Source organism: Euphorbia lathyris, chromosome 9, assembly GCF_963576675.1.
Source record: "Euphorbia lathyris chromosome 9, ddEupLath1.1, whole genome shotgun sequence".
NCBI lineage: Eukaryota > Viridiplantae > Streptophyta > Magnoliopsida > Malpighiales > Euphorbiaceae > Euphorbia > Euphorbia lathyris.
Genome location: NC_088918.1, coordinates 78,020,200 through 78,040,946, shown reverse-complemented (window position 1 = coordinate 78,040,946; position 20,747 = coordinate 78,020,200). Strand labels below are relative to the sequence as shown.

Here is a 20,747-nt window from a genome sequence, read left to right as displayed (position 1 = left end):
TACAAATATATTTAAGGTCAAAAGGATCGAGTTGACACGACCCGCTAACTCATAAAAAATTATAGTCATAACGAGTTATAAGTCGACCCGCGACATGACCCATTTAGTTTGCAGATTAAACACATAAACCTGTTTACGACCTGAAGGCATTAAGTTTTAACCTTATTTCATCTAATTTACAGATTACACGAATTTTGTTATTGTGTCATGACCCATTTTGACAACCCTGCATCCATGAGTTCCTCTAAAGCTCTAGAATGGCAACAAGTGGTAGTTTTTTTTTTTTTTGTGCGTGTCTAAATCAGAGGTATCCTTATTGAGATAAGGAGGGGATGGCAATTTCTGACACGAAAAACGATTTACAGAGACAACCCTACTGATATGAAAATCATTTTTCTATGACTTATATATAATATAACCATATGAAACATATATATAAGATACACGATTTTGATACGAAACACGAATTGCCACCCTGATTGAGGCTTAATCAGGGTTAATGCTCCTCACCTCTTCCTATGGATGTATTTAATGAGAATCGAGTCACAAATCTATTCTCACAAACTCAATCTGTGGTGCCAACTGAACTACAACCCGTAGGTAGTTGAAGCATACGAATACGCACAAACAATTGACGCATTCATAACTGGCGGATAATCAGGAAAAAAAAAGCTACATATATGGCAAAAATTCAAATGCAATAATCAGTTCTAAATCCTTTTGTTTGTTATTATTAGTAATTGAATGAACATACTTCCATAATTTAGGTTTTTTAAGCAATACATAAGTGACATAGTGATAAGACCTAAATTTGTGTATATTGAATGATTTGCTATAAATAACAAATTAACAGTACAGGTAAGAATAAAACCGATCAGTTCAAGACTTCATTGTACTTGAAAACACAGTCGTAAAGCCGTCCTCCGAGAAACTGAGCAACTTCTGTATGCTTCACCTGATTAAGAAGCAGCCAGGAAATGAAAACAAAAATGAGTTTTATCACAAGATTGAATTCATCAAATCAAGGCTTACATATACAGATAATAGTAATATAACTTGAGTCTTAAACACTTACCATTCCAATCTTCAGAGAATCACACTTAAACTGTGCATAAAGATTTGTCTCTATCCCCCGCCCCTGCCAAAAGTAAACAAAAATGATAATCGTGTCAACAGGGTCTTGTTAGGCTAAGTGTTTGTGTAAATGTTGTCATGTCAGAAATTGTGAGTCTTGGTGCAACATAGAGGAAATGCAATGTTCTTTTATATTAGGGTTAATACACATATTTGCCCCAGTGTTTTCGCGGAAAAACAGATTTGCCCTTAAATCAAATAAACCCACAAAACTATCTCTGAATTTTCCATAAACCTGCAATTATACCCTAATCTAACAGAGCTGCTAAACGGTGATGACATCAAACCTTCTTGTCTCCAAAAAAATTGGATGACGACAATCAAAATTCATTTGGTTTCTTGTTGTTTTCTATTGCTATTGCTTTTGGATTAATTAGGAGGTTTAGACGCCGTTTTATTAGGTTGATTGAGTTTTTATGAAAATAAATTTTGACCAATCTGTTCTTCTAATTTGCTTTTAATCGAAATTGAATGTGCATATTTTTTTCTGTTTGTGATTGGTTGTTCTGGAGACAAAAAGGTTTGATGTGGACGCCTTTTAACAACTCTGTTAGATTAAGGTATAATTGTATGTTTGTAAAAAATCCAAGGATAGTTTTGTGGGTTTATTTGATTTAAGGGCAAATCTGTTTTTCCGAGAAAACACAGGGGCAAATATGTGTATTAATCCATAAATATTATTATGCTGACCTAGGAAGCTCCGAGGAGGTTAACATACGTGTGTTGAACACTCCGGGGACACGCGCCCGAGACTCCAAAATAAGTGTCCCCTCTTTTTCTTTTCTTTTTTAATAGGGACACTTCAGGGACACGGATTCTAAGTTAATTAAGTAGAATATAGGGGTACTTTTTTTTAATAATTTTACATAAAAGAGGGGTTGATATATACAAAAATAAAATAAAACCCCAATAAAAAGAAGAAATTAAAATCTAATCACTTTTTTGGTAGTTTAAAGTATTAAATGTTTCTTTTGGATGAAGTAATGACTTATTATGGATGTTATTTATGGTTTATAATGACTAATGAACGTTATATATATATATAAATTTGGCATGTCCCTGCCGTTCCCGTGTCTCATATTTTTAAAAAATGCTGTTTGCCGCACCCACACCCACACCCACACCCGTACAAGTATCGTGTCAGTGCTTCCTAGTGCAGAACAGAACATTTCTTTCTCCTTTTTTTTGGGGTAGGGTTGTGGGATGACATATTTGAATGCCGCCCAAATAATTACGAATGACAATAATTCTTTCTTTCTTCACATCGATATTTATTCAAAGGTGAACTTACCATCCCTTCACATATGACTAGGTCTGCATCACTAGCTAAATAGGCCAACTCTTGTGATACTCTTGTAAGATCAATAACCTGCAGATTGTGGAAACACGAAACAGATTTATTACGGAATAGCTTCGTTATCCAATATTAAGTTTATAGCATATTTGTTCTTACTGGTAAATCATTCCCAGAATTGGCAATCAGAAGATTGGAGGTATCAACACCCACAAGCTTTCCGCTTTCATCTTTCAACTGCGAAATTGCAGTTCAGTCAGAAAACTGTGAATCCAACAGAAACATTTTAATTATCTTTCTTTGTATCACCTTTGATATGATCTCGATTAGTTCAGGGTAAGTGACATCATTAATTGATGGCAAGTCATTGGCAGCCAACACAACCTACAAAGGACAGGAAGTTAAGATGGCAGTGAAATAAAGAGAAGCAATGCTGTAAAACAAATAATATGGAAATTGATCTTTCCCGCACCCATCAGAACATATAGGAATCAAAATGAGAAGCTTCTCAAAATTTAGAGGGGGTTGATGTGGTAAGGTTATTTTAGGGGTTGACATGGCATGTTAGCAAGAAAAAAAAAAATCTAATATGGCGATCTGTGTCAAGTAACATGTTAAAACAGTGAAACAATGGCGCTATATGGTGTTTGAATCACACAGCTGACCGTCCAAGAGGGACTTAATGTGTTAAAAAAGAATTGATCAAGGGCATAATGTATCTAGTTAAAAGATTCGGAACTTAATCATTAAAAATTGAATTGATCAAGGACTTTCCCAACAAAAATCCCTAAGTGACACATATGAGTCTCAATTCAATGCTTGAGAATATTTAAGAGAAAAAGAGGATAGATTAAAACTGAAGCCCACCATCTATAAGCATCTTCCACCTTAACGAGGCAGTGGAGATTATTTGATCCAAAAATGGAGGTTGAGCTTATACATTATACAAGCTTCCCATGTCCTTAATATGGATAAATAATCCCTATTCTATATTCTTTACAAGGATACGTATCCCCAAAATTCTCCTAGTACGGAACCTTTATGCCTACACCCAAAGATTGCACAGACGAGCAAGCAACAAAGTATTTTTCTGAAGCTATTGGGAAGTATTTGTGTATATGCCTGTGAGGGATCAAGATGCTTCACAAGTAAGGGTGTCAAAAAGGGTTATTGTGTGATGTGACATATATATTGCACGTGATTATATATGATATAAATGACACAAAAATGATAATCCTGTCAAACGGGTCATGTCAAGTGAGTTGTCTTTGTAAATCGTGTTGCCGTGTCAAAAATTGACAGTCATGTTCACAAGGAGGTTTTGAACTGAATTTTTCAAACTACTGGGCATTGACCCTGGATTTTCGACAGCTATGCATTCGGAAACTAACAACAAATGGAGAGGGTCAATATTTTGGAGCTATATGTAAGGCACTCGCACTACTGAGTTAATCAATAAGATTAGGCTGAGTTGCTACATGTCGCCCGGTCATTTTATAATCTCAAAAGCAGAGAGAGTCCACATGACGAAGCATTATCATTTGGAGAGAATATAAAAAGGAATGAAAAGGGGTTGACAGAGGGAATAGCAGGAAGGGGTTGACACAGAGGGAACTCCAAGAAGATGACCTTGTGCTTGTGAAGCTATACAAGCATGCCTCAACTCAAGGTTCACATTGAGGTTGTGAAAGAAGATATGAAAGCTCATTTCTGATATAAAAAAATAAAAAATGAAAACAAGCATATGCACAGTTGAGCTTCTTAAAATTGAATCCCTTCCAGTATGTGTGAATCAACCAAATTCCTTTAAGGACAATCATGAAGATCCAAGATGAAAGGTTACACAAAGACCATTGACAAGGATTCATATAAATGATGACAGGGAAAGACGGAAAAGATATAGTCCAATTACTTGCACATTCATTGTTAGTTAAGTGGAAGGTGCTTCCAAATAATCAAGCATACAAGGAATGAATTCAAAGATTAAGTAAGTTCAAAGGCAACAAGGAGGTTGCTTGATTAAGTGGGATGATGTCACAGACCTTCCTCCTTTGCACAATTTTTGAGACACTAGAAATATTTTCTCAAGCAGCCTTGTGCAAATACATCAAGAAAATTCTAATGACATGTAGCCTTGTAAATAATAATATTCTAAGAGATATTCCACAGTAAGCGATTGTATGACTTGCACCTAGTTAAGATTTATTGTCTAACTCGTGATGAGAAACCATATTTCATGCCGAGGCATTGATGATGCAGCCGGATGAGCTTTGAGCCCTAGACGCAGCTTAAGAACTATGATTGGTAAGCTGAAACTAAGTCCACCTTTCTCTCCACATCCTTACCAAATGTGAGAAGACTAGCTATGTTAAGGTTATTTATAAGGTCTCGTAAAACATAAAGGTATATAATAGGATTGAAATAAAAAAAGTCAGTTCAAAATAAAACCAAGCAATGCTATTAGGAGGCAACCAATAGTCTTGGAAAGGACTTCCGAATATTTATACATCTTCTTTTAGAAGTAGTGAACTTTAAAAACAATTAATTTTAATCAAAACCCTTGAGGATATTTATTTTACATGACTATTTAGGACATTTTTGCAATTGAGGGGTATTCTTCCATATAAGATTGCAGCCTTAAAGGCATATTTAGCTTTTGGTTGAATTTAGATATTTTGGATCTAAGGACCTAAAATTCTACGAATGCCCTTATATTTTTGCAAGCTTATAATTAACAGAAAATATATAGGAACTTGCCCTAGGTAGAATTTGGTCAAAAACTTGTATAAACAAATCAGTATTCATCATTAAACTACAGTAAGCAATGGAAAAAAAAAAGCTCTAAGTGACATGCAAAGATAAATCAAACCTGAGTTCCCCGTCGAAGAAGCTCTCTTGCAAATGGCAAGATACCCAAAATTATATCTGCACCAGAATTGTCAACAAAGATGATGGCCTATTACAAAAGAAAAACAAAAAGGCAATCAGGACTATTTTAGCACGAGTCAAAGTGAAATGAGTATGTGAGTCTTTAAAAGGAACGAAACCATGAAAAAAAATTCCATGTGAAACTTGCCTTTTTCCAAGATTTCTTGCTCCATTTTGTTTTGAAGTTGTCCAAGTCATCAATAACCCAGGGCCTAGGAAGAAGATTTTGGCAACTAGCCAAAAAGGACATTCCATCCTTCGAGAAAACCTCAGCAAGCTTCAGGAAATTGGAAAGTGAACTGTGATTCGTCATATTTTGACATAGAAATTACCAGTAATAAGTATTCTATTTGCTAGAATTATATTATTCCTGTAAGGATTCCAGAACCTACTAGTGTACGAAATTTAGCATAAACAGAATAAAAGCTTTTTCAAAAGCGAGAAGAAGTGACAATTCAAAGAAATGACTACGAGGTGATAGGATAATCAACCAAAAATAAAAGGTGACTTCCTTGGTTACTTTTGTCTTTAACAATATGAGTTATATCAAATTGAGCCAAGTGTTATCAACACAAAGTAAAAATAAAGCAAGAAAAGAAAAGGCATGATGCAATTCACCGAAACAAACAAAACATCCAGCCATGAGACATGATATCAATGCCTAAGAAGACGCATGGAATGAATTTCAGATGTCACACTGAAGAGTAACATTAGGTGATTAAAAGTAAGGATCTGCATACAGGCATGCCAAGTAGAGCCAAAAAATAACCAAGATAAATCCCAGAAATCCAAGTATTGTAGATTTTCCAATAAATTTACTCTTGCTTATATGTACACCAGTTATGAACAGACTTGTTAAGCAAAAAAGAGAGAGATCACAAACTCTTCTATAAAATATTGACCAACCTGTGCAGATCCAAGGTCAAATATGTTTCCTGCAAATATTCCTTTAACCAGATTTTCTAGACGCTGGTTTCCATCTTCAATAGCATCGTTAAGGCGAATAACATCCGTAAATAGAGATATAGCCTTTGCGTTCTCCTCATCCTATTGCATTACAAAGAGAAACATCTTTATTTGAAGGGGAAAAGGAAGAAGCACATCAGCAATGTTCTTATGAGCAAAGGACAATTGATCAATGGCAACAAACAAAAGTGGGTGCAATCCAAGTATAAAATAGAGAATTGGTAACAAATAATGACTATTCAAAATCTAAACAGCAGTCTATCAGCAACATATGATCATCTATATCAGTGTAGGAAGTTTAAGCCAACTTTTCAAATGGTCAAGATAGGGGGTGAGTAGTCTCCTCTCCTCTAACTCATATTTCCTTCAATTCATTTCGCCCCATGGTATCAAAAAGGAAGCCGCTAGCTGACAGGGTAAAATTTGATCTCTGTCCTATGCAAACACGTAATCCCCTCACAATCCCCAACTTTCCGTCATATTAAACCTACCCTGACTCTACAACTCACTATCATTTGAACAAGTACAATACAACATCTGTATACCATATCATTGGACACTAAAAAGAATAAAACTGACCTTGACTTTTTTGAATATATCTCTAAATCCCAATTCTCTGAGGATTTGCTCCCGCAGTCTGCAGAGAAGCTACACTCCAAAAACAGTAGAGAGCGAAAAGTGAGAAGATAGTACAGAGAAGGGCACATCTTCAAATTATATACATACTCCTGAAATGGCAAGTTAAAGGGAAATAAATTTATGAAATTTCTTACAATACAATCGGGTGGACCACCATGACTCTCAGGGTCTTTCTTCAAGTCATCCAGGATTTCAGAATACCTTTAAAAATCAAGACAGCGCCAAGATTGGAATAAAAAACAGTTGACATTAAATAACAAACTCATGATGATGATAAAAAAAAAGTGTTAGGAAATGAGCAAGCATATTATATCAATGGTCTGATATCCAGGTCTGCAGTGCATTCGATGAAAATTATTCATTTGATTTGAGAGAGATTACCCACTGACACGACAACACTAGAGAGATAACACACTGACACGACCCGTTTGACAAGATAATCATTTGTGTTGCATTTGACACCCATCATGAAATGTGTAAAGGAACTCCACACTACATCCAACCATAATGAATTAGACTCACACTTCATGTTCAATTAATACAGACAAAACTGGTTTCGCTGTCAACATTTGCATCTGTTCAGCCTTCCTAGCCGAACTTTGGGGGTGTTATATTGGTTTCAAGCTTGCCTGGGACAGAGGTTATCATCGTGTTATTATTGAGCTTAATCTGCCGTGGTGGTTAGTCTTATGAAAGGCACGGTGACTTCCTGACTTATCTCTATCAGTACCGGGATCGTCAGTGGGAGTGTCGTTTTGTGTTCATAGCTACCGTGAGGGCAATAAGGTTGACCAGAAGGGCATCATGAGTTTCATGTGCCTTCTGCAGGCATCCTGGATATCCTTACTGCTGACCAGAGGGGCGATTGCAGTGATAGATTTATCTGTTCCTAGCCTTTTTTTTTTTCCTGTTTTTGTTTGCTCTCCTTTTGTTACCAAAAAAAAGAAATACAACCAAAACTCTCTCTTCATAATTGCATGTTAGTATTTCAGTACTAAAATTGCATCAAATTCATTATAAAACTAGGGTTCATAACAACCTAAACGAATTGCACATTTCTCTACTTCCTATAAACTAACTACAACAAAAAGAGATACACTTATCAACAAAGAAGAGAAATAAACTAATAAATCAATAGCACAAACAGAGGAAAAAAACAAAACGAAGTGAATAAAAAGTCGAAGTAAATTCAGAACCAAAAAATTTAGCAAAAGTTGAATTGAATCAGTAAATGACCTTTGAGCAAATTTTTCAGCTCTAGAAGGAGCATCAGGAACAGTAGTATCATCTTCAGCACGTTTCCTGTAAAAAGAAGCAAAAATTGAAGAAATGCCCAAACGAGATTAAAGAAGAAGAACAATGCATGCAGCTCAGAAGGAAAAGGAAAAGAGAAAACGAAACTTGAAAGAAGGAATTGAATTGGAGAAGAGATTGATCCATTGAAGCTCAGTAGGAGTAGGTTTTCTTGGATTATCAGATGGGAATCGGTAAGGAATAGTGCAAGCCCTGTAGTTGGATTCAATCGGCGTTGTTAGCAGCGGGAACGCCACCAGTTCTGACTCGCTCTCCATTTCTTTTTCTTACTTTTTGTTTTCGTCAGTCTGTACTAAAAAGGCTAACTGAAAATGTAGCTTTCCAAAGCATTTATATATAAAAGAAATTATATGATTTTTTATATTTCTTTATATGAAAAATATATTCGCAGCTCTGATTTTTTTTTTTTTTTATTATTATTTTTATTGAAGAGTTGCTGATATTTGTACGTATAAGGTGTAAAAATGCCCTTTACCTTGAGGGCAATTTTACCTTTAATATTTAAAATTGTACAATTTTATTCATATTATTGGCGGCTATAATTTTACTTCTAAAATTGTGAAGTTAGATCAATTTTAGAAATAATTCATCAAATTGTACTGTCATTTATACTTTATACTTCACATGTGAGTCACATCACTCATTAGTGACAGATTATAAACATATGATGAGACATAAAAAAAAATTAAAAAATATAATGTCTATTCTACGAATTGGAAAAAAAATCAAAATTTTTCGCCGAATTAATAAGTATTAACCTCCAATTCTATTATTAAATCACAGAAAATATGATTTTTTTTAAAACGAACTGATATGCAATTAGTGAAGAATAAGTAACAACATATCTGTATTTATAATAATATCTGAAACTGACCCAACTTGCCAACATTAGGGATAAAATTGCTCTTGGCTGTCAATGTTAGGGGGTAAAATTACTCCTAGCTGTAAACGTTAAAGGTATTTTTGCACTTGATCCCTTTTTTTACAACTTAACGAGCTACGAAAGACAAACAAAAAAACACAAAACTAAACACAAAATAGAGGGACACTACTAAGAGGTCACCTCTCTAGGTTAGGAAATCCACTAACGTCTTGTCAGAACTCACGACTAACACTAGGGAGACAATTTTGAAACACACGGATGCTTCTCGCAAAGTCAACGCATAGCTAGTTAGATTATCTGTCACTCTGTTACTTTCTCTAAAGACATTAAGAATTCTGACAGTGAATTACTATACTTAGCCTAGGTTTCCCACAGTTAGCCTATAGCAAAGACGCATACGCAATGGATCAAGGGAGGAGCGGTCGCGGAAAAGGACTCATGGTACGTAATTTTGTTCGAAATTTTGTTTTATTTACGGTTGTTTAGATTAAAATCGATTGTTTTTTTAGGTGGATTTTTCAGCGTCGGGGCGTATGAGTATTACGCCTCCACCACAGAGGAGGCGTATGAACAATACGCCTCTACATGTGTAGAGGCGTATTGTTCATACACCCCACTATTAATTAATTTTTAGTTAGACGAATAATATTTGTAAATGGTTTCTAATTTTATAAAATAATGTGATTAATACACGTAGAGGGGAAGTGTAGCTGGGAAATCTCTCCAGTGAGGCAGCTAGATATGGGTGATATTCTACACCACGTCATACGAAAGCGCGTGGTGTTGACATATCAGCTCGTAGGCAAAGAGCGGCTGAGATGCAGCAATTGCGCACGCCTGTGATAGATCAACATGAGTTGGAGTGGTACAGACGACATTCACATCCTCGTATGCTTCGTGCCCCTCAGGATGCGTCGTTCCACTATTCTCGCTCCAACAGTGAATATGTAAGTTTTTTTTATTTATTTTTTTATTATTGTTTTATCTATATTGTTTTTTTATCATTTAATTTTGTGCGGTGGGTTAGCCGTTTGGCAGACGTTGCTCAGCAGGTGATCGCATCCGTGCCCGCCGAGCAGGCTCCACAAGTTAGGACTCAATTAATGGATCAGATTATGAAGGAATGGAACCAGACAAATGGACTTATTGTACTTTTTTAATATTTAGAATTCTTTAGCACTTATTGTTTTTAACACATTTTAATACATATTTAGTACTTTGTGTATATTTTAACATATACGTCCGCGTTCCGTACAGAGAAAAAAAATCATTTTTGCTTCCCCAAAACAACAAAGGGCAGTTTCGTCATTTCTCCTAGGCTAAGTGTAGGAAACCATGACTAAGTATAACAAAACCATTCAGACATCCCGGTTTCTATTAATGAGCTATGTTAAATATACTCGAGTTATCATCTCTATTGTTGATCCAAGAAACTGCTAAATTAAAATCACTCTCCACGACAAGATGATCAATATTTAAACTTTATATAAACTCTAATCTTTTATAAATAGCTCACAACAGCGTTTGAATAGTTGAACAACGAATTTATAATTTAAAATGATGATACAATCTTAAATTTTTAATATAAAAGTCACTTGGATTTACTCCACCCGTCTCTTTATATAAATTATTTTAGAATGTGATTTTTTTTCTAAAATATAAATGTTTTCAATGAAACTATTTAAAAGATGAGCTCGAAGCGTAACATTCCACTTTGTAAGTCCCAATTAAGTTATACTCTTTCAATAAAGTAACATAGTAATTAATATCCATGTTTATTTTCATAGTGATTAATGGATTTTGATAATAAAATAAGAGGTTTTATATATAGAGATTAAGTACGTGGTCCAATTGTTACCGCAATATTTTTTCCACCTACCGCACTTTTTTTTTTGACAATTTTGCCCTCCTCATAATTTAAACTCAAAAAATCAAAACTCTTAAATCCTCTCTAGCTTTTTGGATTTTCAAAAAACCCGACCTAAAACGACATGCCGCCAAAGGCATGAGCGGGTAAAGGCTTCACGAATGCTCCCGTAAGGTTTTTTTTTTCTTTTAAATTACTCCGAAATCACGGGTTCCGCCTCCGAAATGGAGGCGGAATCCATATGAATTTAGCCTAAATGGACGTGACGTGCCGTTTCCACCACGGGTGGAATGGACGAACTGCCCGTTCCACCCGTGGTGGAAATGGCACGCGCCGTTCGTTCCACCGTACGGTGGAACGAATGGCGCTTCCGTTCCACCGTACGGTGGAATGGTGTGCGCTGCCCGTTTAGGCCAAATTCATTTAAAAAAAATTCAAAAAGAGAGGAAAAAAAAGTTTTGGTTTTTGAGAAAAAATTATGATAAGGGCATAAATGTCATAACAGTGCGGTAGGTAGAAAAAATATTGCGGTAAATAGCATTACCCTTATCTAATTAGGGATCAAGGTTATCAAACCCGAACTGGTCTGACCGGTTCAATCCGGTTCGATCAGAACCAGTCACAATTTCGGATTGGAGGTGGTCTGATTGTTAAATCCTTGAAAACCGTTTAAAACGACCGTTCAACCATGAACCAGTTGATCCAGTGCCGGTTAAGCGGTTTTCAACCGATTTGTTTTTAGATATGGTTATTTAAAAAAAATATAAATTTTAACAAAGGTAGGATTCAAACCTTGGACTTTTGGCTTACAGACTCTAATGCTCACCATCACACTACCATTTCACTTATGTCTAATATCAGCTATTTAAAAATAAATAATAATGTTATAAGTTAAATAATTAAAATATGATTTAGTATTATTTTTTCTATTTAAATAAATATCATTAAAAAATTATTATATTTTCTCAATATTAATAAAGTTTAATTAGCATTTAAATTTTAAATATATAAAAATAAATTTTAACAATCTAATAAATTTAAATTTAAATTGAATTATAAAATATATATCCTATTAGCATATTTACATGTTAGTTATTAATAAAAATAATCACTATTAATTTTAAAAAATATATATTTTCTTTAATTTTTATATTTATTTGTCATATTAAAGTTATTAATTTGATACCATATTTTGATATTAAATAATTGTTATTGTATTAGTATAACTTTTATGAATATATAGTTGATATTATACTATGTTATAAGATTAAATACAAATAGAAATATAATTTTCACATGATTTTTGAATACCGGTTGAACCCCGGTTGAATCCGGTTAAACCTCAAACCTTTGACTCTTTGCCTTTTCCGGTTCTTTGACCGGTCCGGTTTTGACAACCATGCAAATTATATAACTGAGAATGCAACTTTAATTAAAATACTTAGTGTGGGAGTTTTACCTTCCGAAGAAGACATACCTAACTTGAATCTGAATTAATCTGGGTTGTCGGCTAGGATACCCGATAGTTAGCCAAAAAAACATGTATATAAATCTTTTCAAAGGAAACACTATCTTACTTTAATAACACACCATACCAAAGAAAGGGTAAACAACATCAAAATGAATGTTGACTAACTCAAAACGTAATATTCTAGTTAATAATTAAAGTTGTTTAGAATCACATTTCTTATAGAATCATACTTTTTTTATTTCCAAATCATTGTTTTAGGATATTTCTTCCTAATCAATCATTTCCCTTTTATAACCAAATAAAAACTAAATGAACTCAAAAACAAAAGTTTATTAATTGAACTTGTTTAGAATATAATTTAATATGTTAACGATTAATGGGATAATAATCAAATTTGACCTTAATATTTTTCAAGAAGTGTAAATTTAGCCCTAACCTATGGAATTGTGCAAGTTAAATCCTAGCGTTTTCAAAAATTTGAAAAACTTGATTTTTTTTACTGTTATTTAACTATTACACAAAATCTTCTAAACAAGTTTATGATAAATTGGAACAATTTCATAAATTTTTTGTTGATTATTTGTAACTATATTAGTAATACAACAACAACAACAACAACAACAACAAAGCCTTAGTCCCGAAATGATTCGGGGTCGGCTAACATGAACCATCATATAAAACCGTGAAAATCAAGTCGTGTCAGCGACACAGATTCGCTCCCTCCACTCCGTCCTATCCACTACCATATTTTCCTCAATTCCCAATAAACTCATATCACTCTCGATCACCCTCCTCCAAGTTTGCTTAGGTCTTCCCCTACCCCTCACCACTACATCCCTTTGCCACTCTTCGGTTCTCCTAACCGGCACATTTAATAGCTTAAACGTAATTGATATTTGGAAGGTTCGATGTAACAGTTAAATAAGAGCTAAATCAACCTTTTCAAATTTTCGGTAGGATAAGGCTAAAATTGATTTTACTTGAAAACAATAGAATTAAATTTAGATAATCTCTTATGTTAGAGCTAAATCTGCAATTCACCGAAAATATTAGGATCAAATTTGGTCCTTATTCCAAGATTAATTTAAAAATAGTACTGTTTTAAGTTTAAGCTGTAAGTGGAAATGGTATAGTCGCTTTGTATCAAAGCCTCTTAAGATAAAGTAGTCCAATGGCTTTCAAGTGTGAGGGTATGCAAGCGATTAATATAAAATTAATTATTAATAATCAATTTAAACTTTTAGTTTAAATGGTTTATTGTTATTGTCGGTTACCTACTATTAAAATGGTCAAATTGTAACGACCCAATTTGAAGTGGATGACGCCGAGATAGAAAGTCTGAACTAGTAGCAGTCCTAAGGGATGATGATGATGGACACATTAAGGAATGAACTAATCTCAAGAGAAAAAGTGTGAGACTTATTAGTAAAATGAGAATCTGATATATGAAAACGCATTTTAAAACTATGAAATTCAATGCGTTAGATTTAAACCAAAACGGATAATATTTACATAATATTAGTACATGTTGTTATATAAATATTGGATTTTTATATTAAAAAAATAATAAGTAACTTTTATATTTGATTTCAAAGCTGCCTATGACTATCGTGTTAATAAAGAAAAATTTGAGTAACCATAAATAATTTCTCTTAAAATTTAGTTAAATGGACATTATTTATTTCATCAAAATTTTTATTTTTAACCTTTACTAGCACCATCAGTGTTCACCTTAACTTAACCCACATCAGGCGAATGCCATTTAATGAAAATCTCCCGTATATGACAAGAAGAAGACGTACTAGAAGCCACAAAAGCCCGAGCAAAGTCCTAGCAATGCGTGAAAATAAACTCCACCTTATTACCATTATAGGTTCGACCATTTCCAAAGATTTGCTCATTCCTCCATCTCCAATACCACCAAATCACCGTACAAAAAACAATAGACCTGCAAAACCCCGCATTTTGACATTCTTTTCTAGATTCATACCTACCCAATTAATATAAGATATTGCTTTCTCTATTAACAAGTTGTATCAAATCCTCCACTGTCCTAAATATTGGAAAGGAGTCAAACGCGTTCTTCGCTACATTCAAGGCACATTTGATCTTGACATTGTTTTTTCATCTAAACCAATTCGTGTTATACATTATTACTCTGATAGTGATTGGAAAGGGTACCCGAATGATCACCGTTTCACAAGTGCATTTTGTGTCTATCTAGGCAATAACCTCGTCTCCTGAGCTACTCGCAAGCAACCTATGATTTTGCTCGATCCTCCACTGAAAGCGAGTATAAAGCAATCATCAATGCTACATCTGAACTTCTTTGGATTCAATCTCTTCTTCATGAAGTACGACTCCCTATTCCTCATCCCATTCAACTATGGCGTACCAATATCAATGCTATCTACCTCACGGTTAATCCGGTTTCATGCACGCACGAAGCACATTGAATTATATTATCATTTTGTTCGGAAACAAGTAGCAAATGGTTTCTTATCTGTTCGTTATATTCTAACTAATGATCAAGTTACAGATATTTTGACCAAACCATTATATCCTTAGTTACTATAAATGACAATTCCACAAAAATAATAATAATTATACCTATATATTTCTCTTAGGCAAAAAGCATGATTAAACCCCTGATCTTTCATTTTTTTATTCATTAAGCCCTTAATCTTTTATTTAGATACATTAAGTCCTGATCATTTATTTTTGGTCTCATTAAGCTCTTAATGACCAAATTAGTAAGTTGTGAACATCCAATTCGGTTAACAGACTGTTATTCATTGCACCTGCATTTGAAATTTGTATTTTTTCACTGTTTGAAAGCAGTTTTGGATGTGTAATATCGTTGTAGGAAAACTGTAAAAACCTTAATTAAAACTGTAAAAAAAAAATTTGATAATTTCAAATACAGATGAAATTAATAACGTATTTTTAACCGAATTAGATATTCACAACTTACTAATTTGGTCATCAAGGGCTTAATGAGACCAAAAATAAATGATCAGAGGAATAAAAGATCAAGGGCTTAATAAACTAAAAAATGAAAGATCAGGGGCCTAATCATGCTTTTTGCCTTTCTCTTAATATATACTTCACAATTTACTGGTAACTAACTTTCATATCAGAGTCCATAGAAAATCTTCACTTCCTGTTTCAGCATATGATTTAAAAAAAGTTAATCATATCACTTTAAAGCAATTTTGAGAGGCTAATAAGCTAAATATATCACTTTAATGTTAACTTCGAGAGGCTTATCGGTCACTTTCAAAAATGAAAAAGTCAATAGACTTTCCCGAACAAGTTTAAGAAGCTAGAAATGTATCTGGCGAAAAAGGAAAATAAAAATAAAAATGAAAGGCAGAGCTAGTATATTTTTTTAACACATCGATAATAAACGGAGGTGGACAAACCCACTCTCCTCGCAGACATAGAACTAACAGCTCGTGCAAGATAATGAGCTACTAGATTCACTAACGACAAACATAAGAGCTTCTAGTTAATTACTTCATCATAAATCACAAACTATCTCTTTCATGTAATACTAATGCAAACCTACATCTACACATGAATGCACCTGAAACATATCAAATTTCCTATCAGCATTGGATAAAGAACGAAAATATAATTACACTTGTCATCTTTGTCGCCTCGTTTGCTGCGAGCCACGTGCAAAAGGGTAAAATACATTCATGACCTTAACACTATAGCGCTACTATAATATTACGACCCCTAAACTTCATTTTGTAAATGTAGAAAACATTGAACCTCACATTCTATAATATTAAAGTCCAAATCAACACGATGAGCTAGACAAGTTTAAGTACATCATGTCATCATCGACTTTCTTTTATCATGTCACCAAAAATTATGGCGGAATACCTAATTCACCATCATTCTTTAGTTAATTTTGTAACGATTTTTGTCGAGTTAAACTTTAATGTTATAGAATGTAAAGTTCAAGGATTTTTATGCCAAAAAATGATGTTTAGGGACCATAATGTTAGTAGCATTACAGTTTAGGAGCTACGAATGTGATTCACCCAACTGCAAAAGTACCGGTTTTTTCTTCGCAAATTCTCCCAACACTTTACTTCTTAGCTTTTGCAAACCTTAAACATCTATACTTTTCACCACTTACAGTGATTTCTAGAGCTCCATCTTGATTGTCCTGATTTGATGCAGTTCCCATCAGAACACTTTTCTCTTTCTCAAGATTTTCTTTCTCCATCTTCAACCTTGCTTCTTGCCGAGCAATCTCTGCCTGAAAAAAACATATCATGTTTCAGAAAATTATCGATCATAGGAAGACCGTTGTCATAATTGGAGCAGTTTCCTGACAGAGCAAAGTCATTTTGAAGCAGCAAATAACTTCATTAAGGAAAAGATTGTTCAACATTTGTTTGATAGAGGCATCAAGAATCACTTCACAAGAAGCATGTAATGTAGGCAAAATTATCTATTGCATGACCAACACAATTACTGACCAAGACGAACTTAGGAGTGTCAAAACGGATTTTCATGTCATAATTGTGTTATGTGATCTATGTACTCCAAATCATGATATATAATATATACACACTGAAAATGATAATCGTGTTAATGAATCGTGTCAGGCGTATAGTCTCTATAAATCGTGTTTCATGTCAGAAATTAACAGCCCTAAATGAACTTAGTTTTGATTGTTTAGTAGTGTAGCCAAATAGAGAAACAAGTAGAAATTAACTTGTACTTTCTGGACAAAGTGGCCTAAATTAACTTTTAGGGACATTAAATTTGAGTCGGAACGAATCACAGAGAGTACAGGAATTGAAAGTGTGACAATCTTTCTAGTTCACTAACATGTGGAAGACGAGAGAGATAGCATAAGAACTGAAGAATGAAATAAAAAGACAGATCCTCAAGGAGCATTAATTTAAATCATAGAACGAAATTAATTCATCAAGCTCAATCTAGATACATTCAACTTCTGTGTGTTTCAGCTGAATCCTAACATATCTATCTTTTAATGCTCTGTTATAATGGAGAGATGTAACATCCCTATCTTTCGCATTTAGTTCACTACATGTACACAAATTAGACAAACTGCTCAAATTATAATATTATCAATTCAAGTTTAAGGTTTTAACATAAAACAATGAAGAAGCAATTGCAATTTGTCTATTCCTCCATTCACATCAGTACTGGCACGAACTCTGAAAATGTTCTATAAAATTTGGTACTATTTGCTCTAGAGCATGAGACTACCAAGGTAATGTCTAAAACAAAATATGTTGCAACCAAGTGATGGTTACTTGTACAAAATGAAATGAACATGGGAGAAGTTTGAGTGCTTTTTAAGAAACATAGAAAATTATTTGTTGACTTGAGATAGATATCAGTAGCTAGATGTTTCTATCTACAAAGGGTGAGCTTTACTTAGGATTGTCAAAATGGATTATCATATTACAATCGTGTTAGGTGATCTGCATATTCCACATGATTATATATGATATAAATGCATAGTCAAATGGGTCTTGTCAAACGAGTTGTCCCTGTAAATCACGGAGTGGAGGGAGAGAATATATGTAGCTGATAAGACTTGATTTCAATGTATGACGGTTAATGTTAGCCGACCCCAAATCATTTCGGGACTAAGCCTTTGTTGTTGTTGTATACATCACTAAATGCACAAATAAACCAAAAGCAGAGGAACAGTTGCAGATTCAAAACAGTAATTAACCAAAATCTTCTGCTCAATCTCAAGCATTGACATACTAAAACCCTATCCTAATTCTAATTTCTTCTAAAATGAAATCCTCAACATTAAAATTACAGAAAAGTTCAGCATGATACACCAATAAATGCACAAAACAAACAAAAGCCGAGAAGAAGAAGAATACTTGCTGATTTCTGCCGATTCTCAGAGACTAACATACTGAAACCCTATCCTAATTTCTTCTAATTGAAATCCTCAACATCGACATTACACACACATATTCAGCATGAAACATCCCTAAATGAACAAAATAAACCAAAAGCGAAAGAAGAAAGAACCTCGCGACGAGAAAGCTCAGCCTTCCAAGCAGCTTCACGCTCAGCAACTTCCCGTTCACGCTCTTCAATATAACTTTGCATCTCTCTTTCCTTCATTATCCTGTCTTGAATATCGGCATCTAAGGCTTCCTTCAGCTCCTGCACGAACTTATCTACAACAACCTTAATCCTCAGCGACATCTTTTTATCTTTCTCTGGAAACAAGCAAGAATCCAGGAACAGAAAACCTCAACTGAATCTGTAATTCTACTAACATGAGCATTCGATGTAACTGCTAGGGATTACAATTAGCGGAAGAATAATAGTTTTACAGTCTCGAACCAGAGAGAAAGAGTTTCCAGGAAGAAAGGGGAAGAAGAATACGTGAACGGACGGGGAATGATCAATTCAATTTTCACGCCTTTCGAATTTGTGGGCGATAGTTGCCAAGGCAAATTATTATTGGGGCTTAATACATCATTTGCCCCCGAACTTATCCAAAAAGCTTGATTGCCTTTAAACTTTTAAAGTGTTCTAATAATCCCTTCAATTTGTATAAAATATTCAGTTAACCCTCTGAACTTGTGTAAAATGTAATCAATTGATCATTCGATCGCAAACAAGTAAGTTAAATGTGGAAGATGTATTACACGAATTTTAAAATAGTATTACATAATTAAAAAATAGATTAAAAATAAAGTTATTGTTTGCTCAATTATACAACTTGTCTTCTCTAATATTAGAACCATATATCCAATTTTGGTCGTTTTACTTTTTTTAAAACTCGTGCAATAAATCTTCCGCATTTAACTTATTTTTTTTGCAACCGAGTGATCAATTGATTATATTCTACGCAAGTTTAAGGGGCTAAATGAATATTTTATGCAAGTTAGGAAGGCTATTGGAACACTTTGAAAGTTCAGAGCGCCAATCAAGCTTTTTGGAGAAGTTCAAGGGGCAAATGATGTATTAAGCCTATTATTGCTTAATACATCATATGCTCCATAACTTGTACAAAAAGTTTGATTGATCCTTTGAACTTTTAAAGTGTCTTGATAGCTCCCTTAATAAAACATTCAGTTAGTCTCATGAACTTGAATAAAATGTAATCACTTGATCACTCGGTTGTAAAAAAATAAGTTAAATACGGAAGAATTATTGCATGCGTCTTAAAAAAAAGTAAAATGATCAAGATCGGAGTATGCGGCTCTAATATTAGAGAAGACAAGTTTTATAATTGAGCAAGTAATAACTTTGTTTTTAATCTATTTTTTAATTGTGTAATAACATTCTAAGATGCGTGAAATATATCTTCCACATTTAACTTTTTTTTTTGCAACCGAGTGATCAATTGACTACATTTTACGCAAGTTCAGAGGGCTAACTGGATTTTTTTATACCAGTTGAAAGAGCTATCGGAACACTTTGAAAGTATAGAGGAATCAAACTTTTTGGACAAATTGAAGGTGCAAATGATGTATTAAGCCAATTATTATTCCATATCAGCATCTTCCTTCTGAAGAGTCTGTAGAATATCCTGAGACAGTGGTGAGATGGTTAAATGTGGAGGCCATATTGAAAAACATAAGTTGTTTATCTTTTGAGGGCCTTTGATGTTTTGGCTCTGCAAAATCTTCTTCAAATGAGCTGGAAGAAGATAAAACTTTTGTGGGTGGAGTTTGAAGTTGTTCATGAATTATCTAAAAAGGAATATATTTTGACAATAGTTTTATTTTCGAATAAGCTAAAACTTTAGCATTGTGATAATAATGTAAACGCTGTTTTTTTACACTGTTGTGTAAATCGGGTTGGACCGGTCAGTTCGACTACAAACTCATCATATCTTCGATCTGGTTAATGTTGGGTTCTTGAATGCCAGATTGAATCGCTTAAATCAGCCGAATTAATCGTTAATCAACCTGATTTAAGTTTTTACTCATATTTAATTAAAATTATATATATATAAATGCAGGGTTAAAAATATATATATAAAGATGTAGGGGTGAACTTGAGCCACCAGATGACTACTACACATGTATCATCCAATGTACATTAAAAAATGGGAAAATTACACAAAAATTCATGTTTTAAAAAAACTATTTACAACTATGTCAAGTTATAATTTTGGATTATATTAAACTAGTAAAATTAGTACTTTTAATATATTTTAAGGATTAGAATTTATAAATTAGAAGTCTAGAATATATTTTCTAGATTTTATGAT

The 20,747-nt window shown here is 33.7% G+C and overlaps 2 protein-coding genes across 2 annotated transcripts; both read right to left on the bottom strand.

Moving 5' to 3' along the window:
* Positions 1 to 696: 696 nt before the first annotated feature.
* Positions 697 to 8,585, bottom strand: LOC136206956 (damage-control phosphatase At2g17340). Its single transcript, XM_065998164.1, has 12 exons — positions 8,363 to 8,585; positions 8,198 to 8,263; positions 7,096 to 7,162; positions 6,902 to 6,970; positions 6,263 to 6,403; positions 5,505 to 5,633; positions 5,298 to 5,384; positions 2,738 to 2,812; positions 2,588 to 2,665; positions 2,426 to 2,503; positions 1,076 to 1,138; positions 697 to 955 (listed from the first exon to the last, which is right to left on the bottom strand). The coding sequence occupies exons 1-12, from the start codon at positions 8,530 to 8,532 to the stop codon at positions 875 to 877; spliced, it is 1,104 nt and encodes a 367-aa protein (XP_065854236.1). The 5' UTR covers positions 8,533 to 8,585; the 3' UTR covers positions 697 to 874.
* A 7,243-nt stretch (positions 8,586 to 15,828) lies between these two features.
* Positions 15,829 to 18,969, bottom strand: LOC136207363 (uncharacterized). The gene is made up of 2 exons (XM_065998630.1): positions 18,545 to 18,969; positions 15,829 to 16,772 (listed from the first exon to the last, which is right to left on the bottom strand). The coding sequence occupies exons 1-2, from the start codon at positions 18,722 to 18,724 to the stop codon at positions 16,599 to 16,601; spliced, it is 354 nt and encodes a 117-aa protein (XP_065854702.1). The 5' UTR covers positions 18,725 to 18,969; the 3' UTR covers positions 15,829 to 16,598.
* Between the last annotated feature and the right edge of the window lie 1,778 nt (positions 18,970 to 20,747).

Excerpts from the sequence above, each read along its gene's own strand:
- LOC136207363 (XM_065998630.1), bottom strand. The coding sequence starts at position 18,724 with ATGTCGCTGAGGATTAAGGTTGTTGTAGATAAGTTCGTGCAGGAGCTG. Across the intron at positions 16,773-18,544 it reads CTGAGCTTTCTCGTCGCGAG|GCAGAGATTGCTCGGCAAGA; the intron begins GTTCTTTCTTCT and ends TGTTTTTTTCAG.
- LOC136206956 (XM_065998164.1), bottom strand. The coding sequence starts at position 8,532 with ATGGAGAGCGAGTCAGAACTGGTGGCGTTCCCGCTGCTAACAACGCCG. Across the intron at positions 8,264-8,362 it reads AATTCAATTCCTTCTTTCAA|GAAACGTGCTGAAGATGATA; the intron begins GTTTCGTTTTCT and ends TTCTTTTTACAG. Across the intron at positions 5,634-6,262 it reads TTGACCTTGGATCTGCACAG|CTTGCTGAGGTTTTCTCGAA; the intron begins GTTGGTCAATAT and ends AATTTCCTGAAG.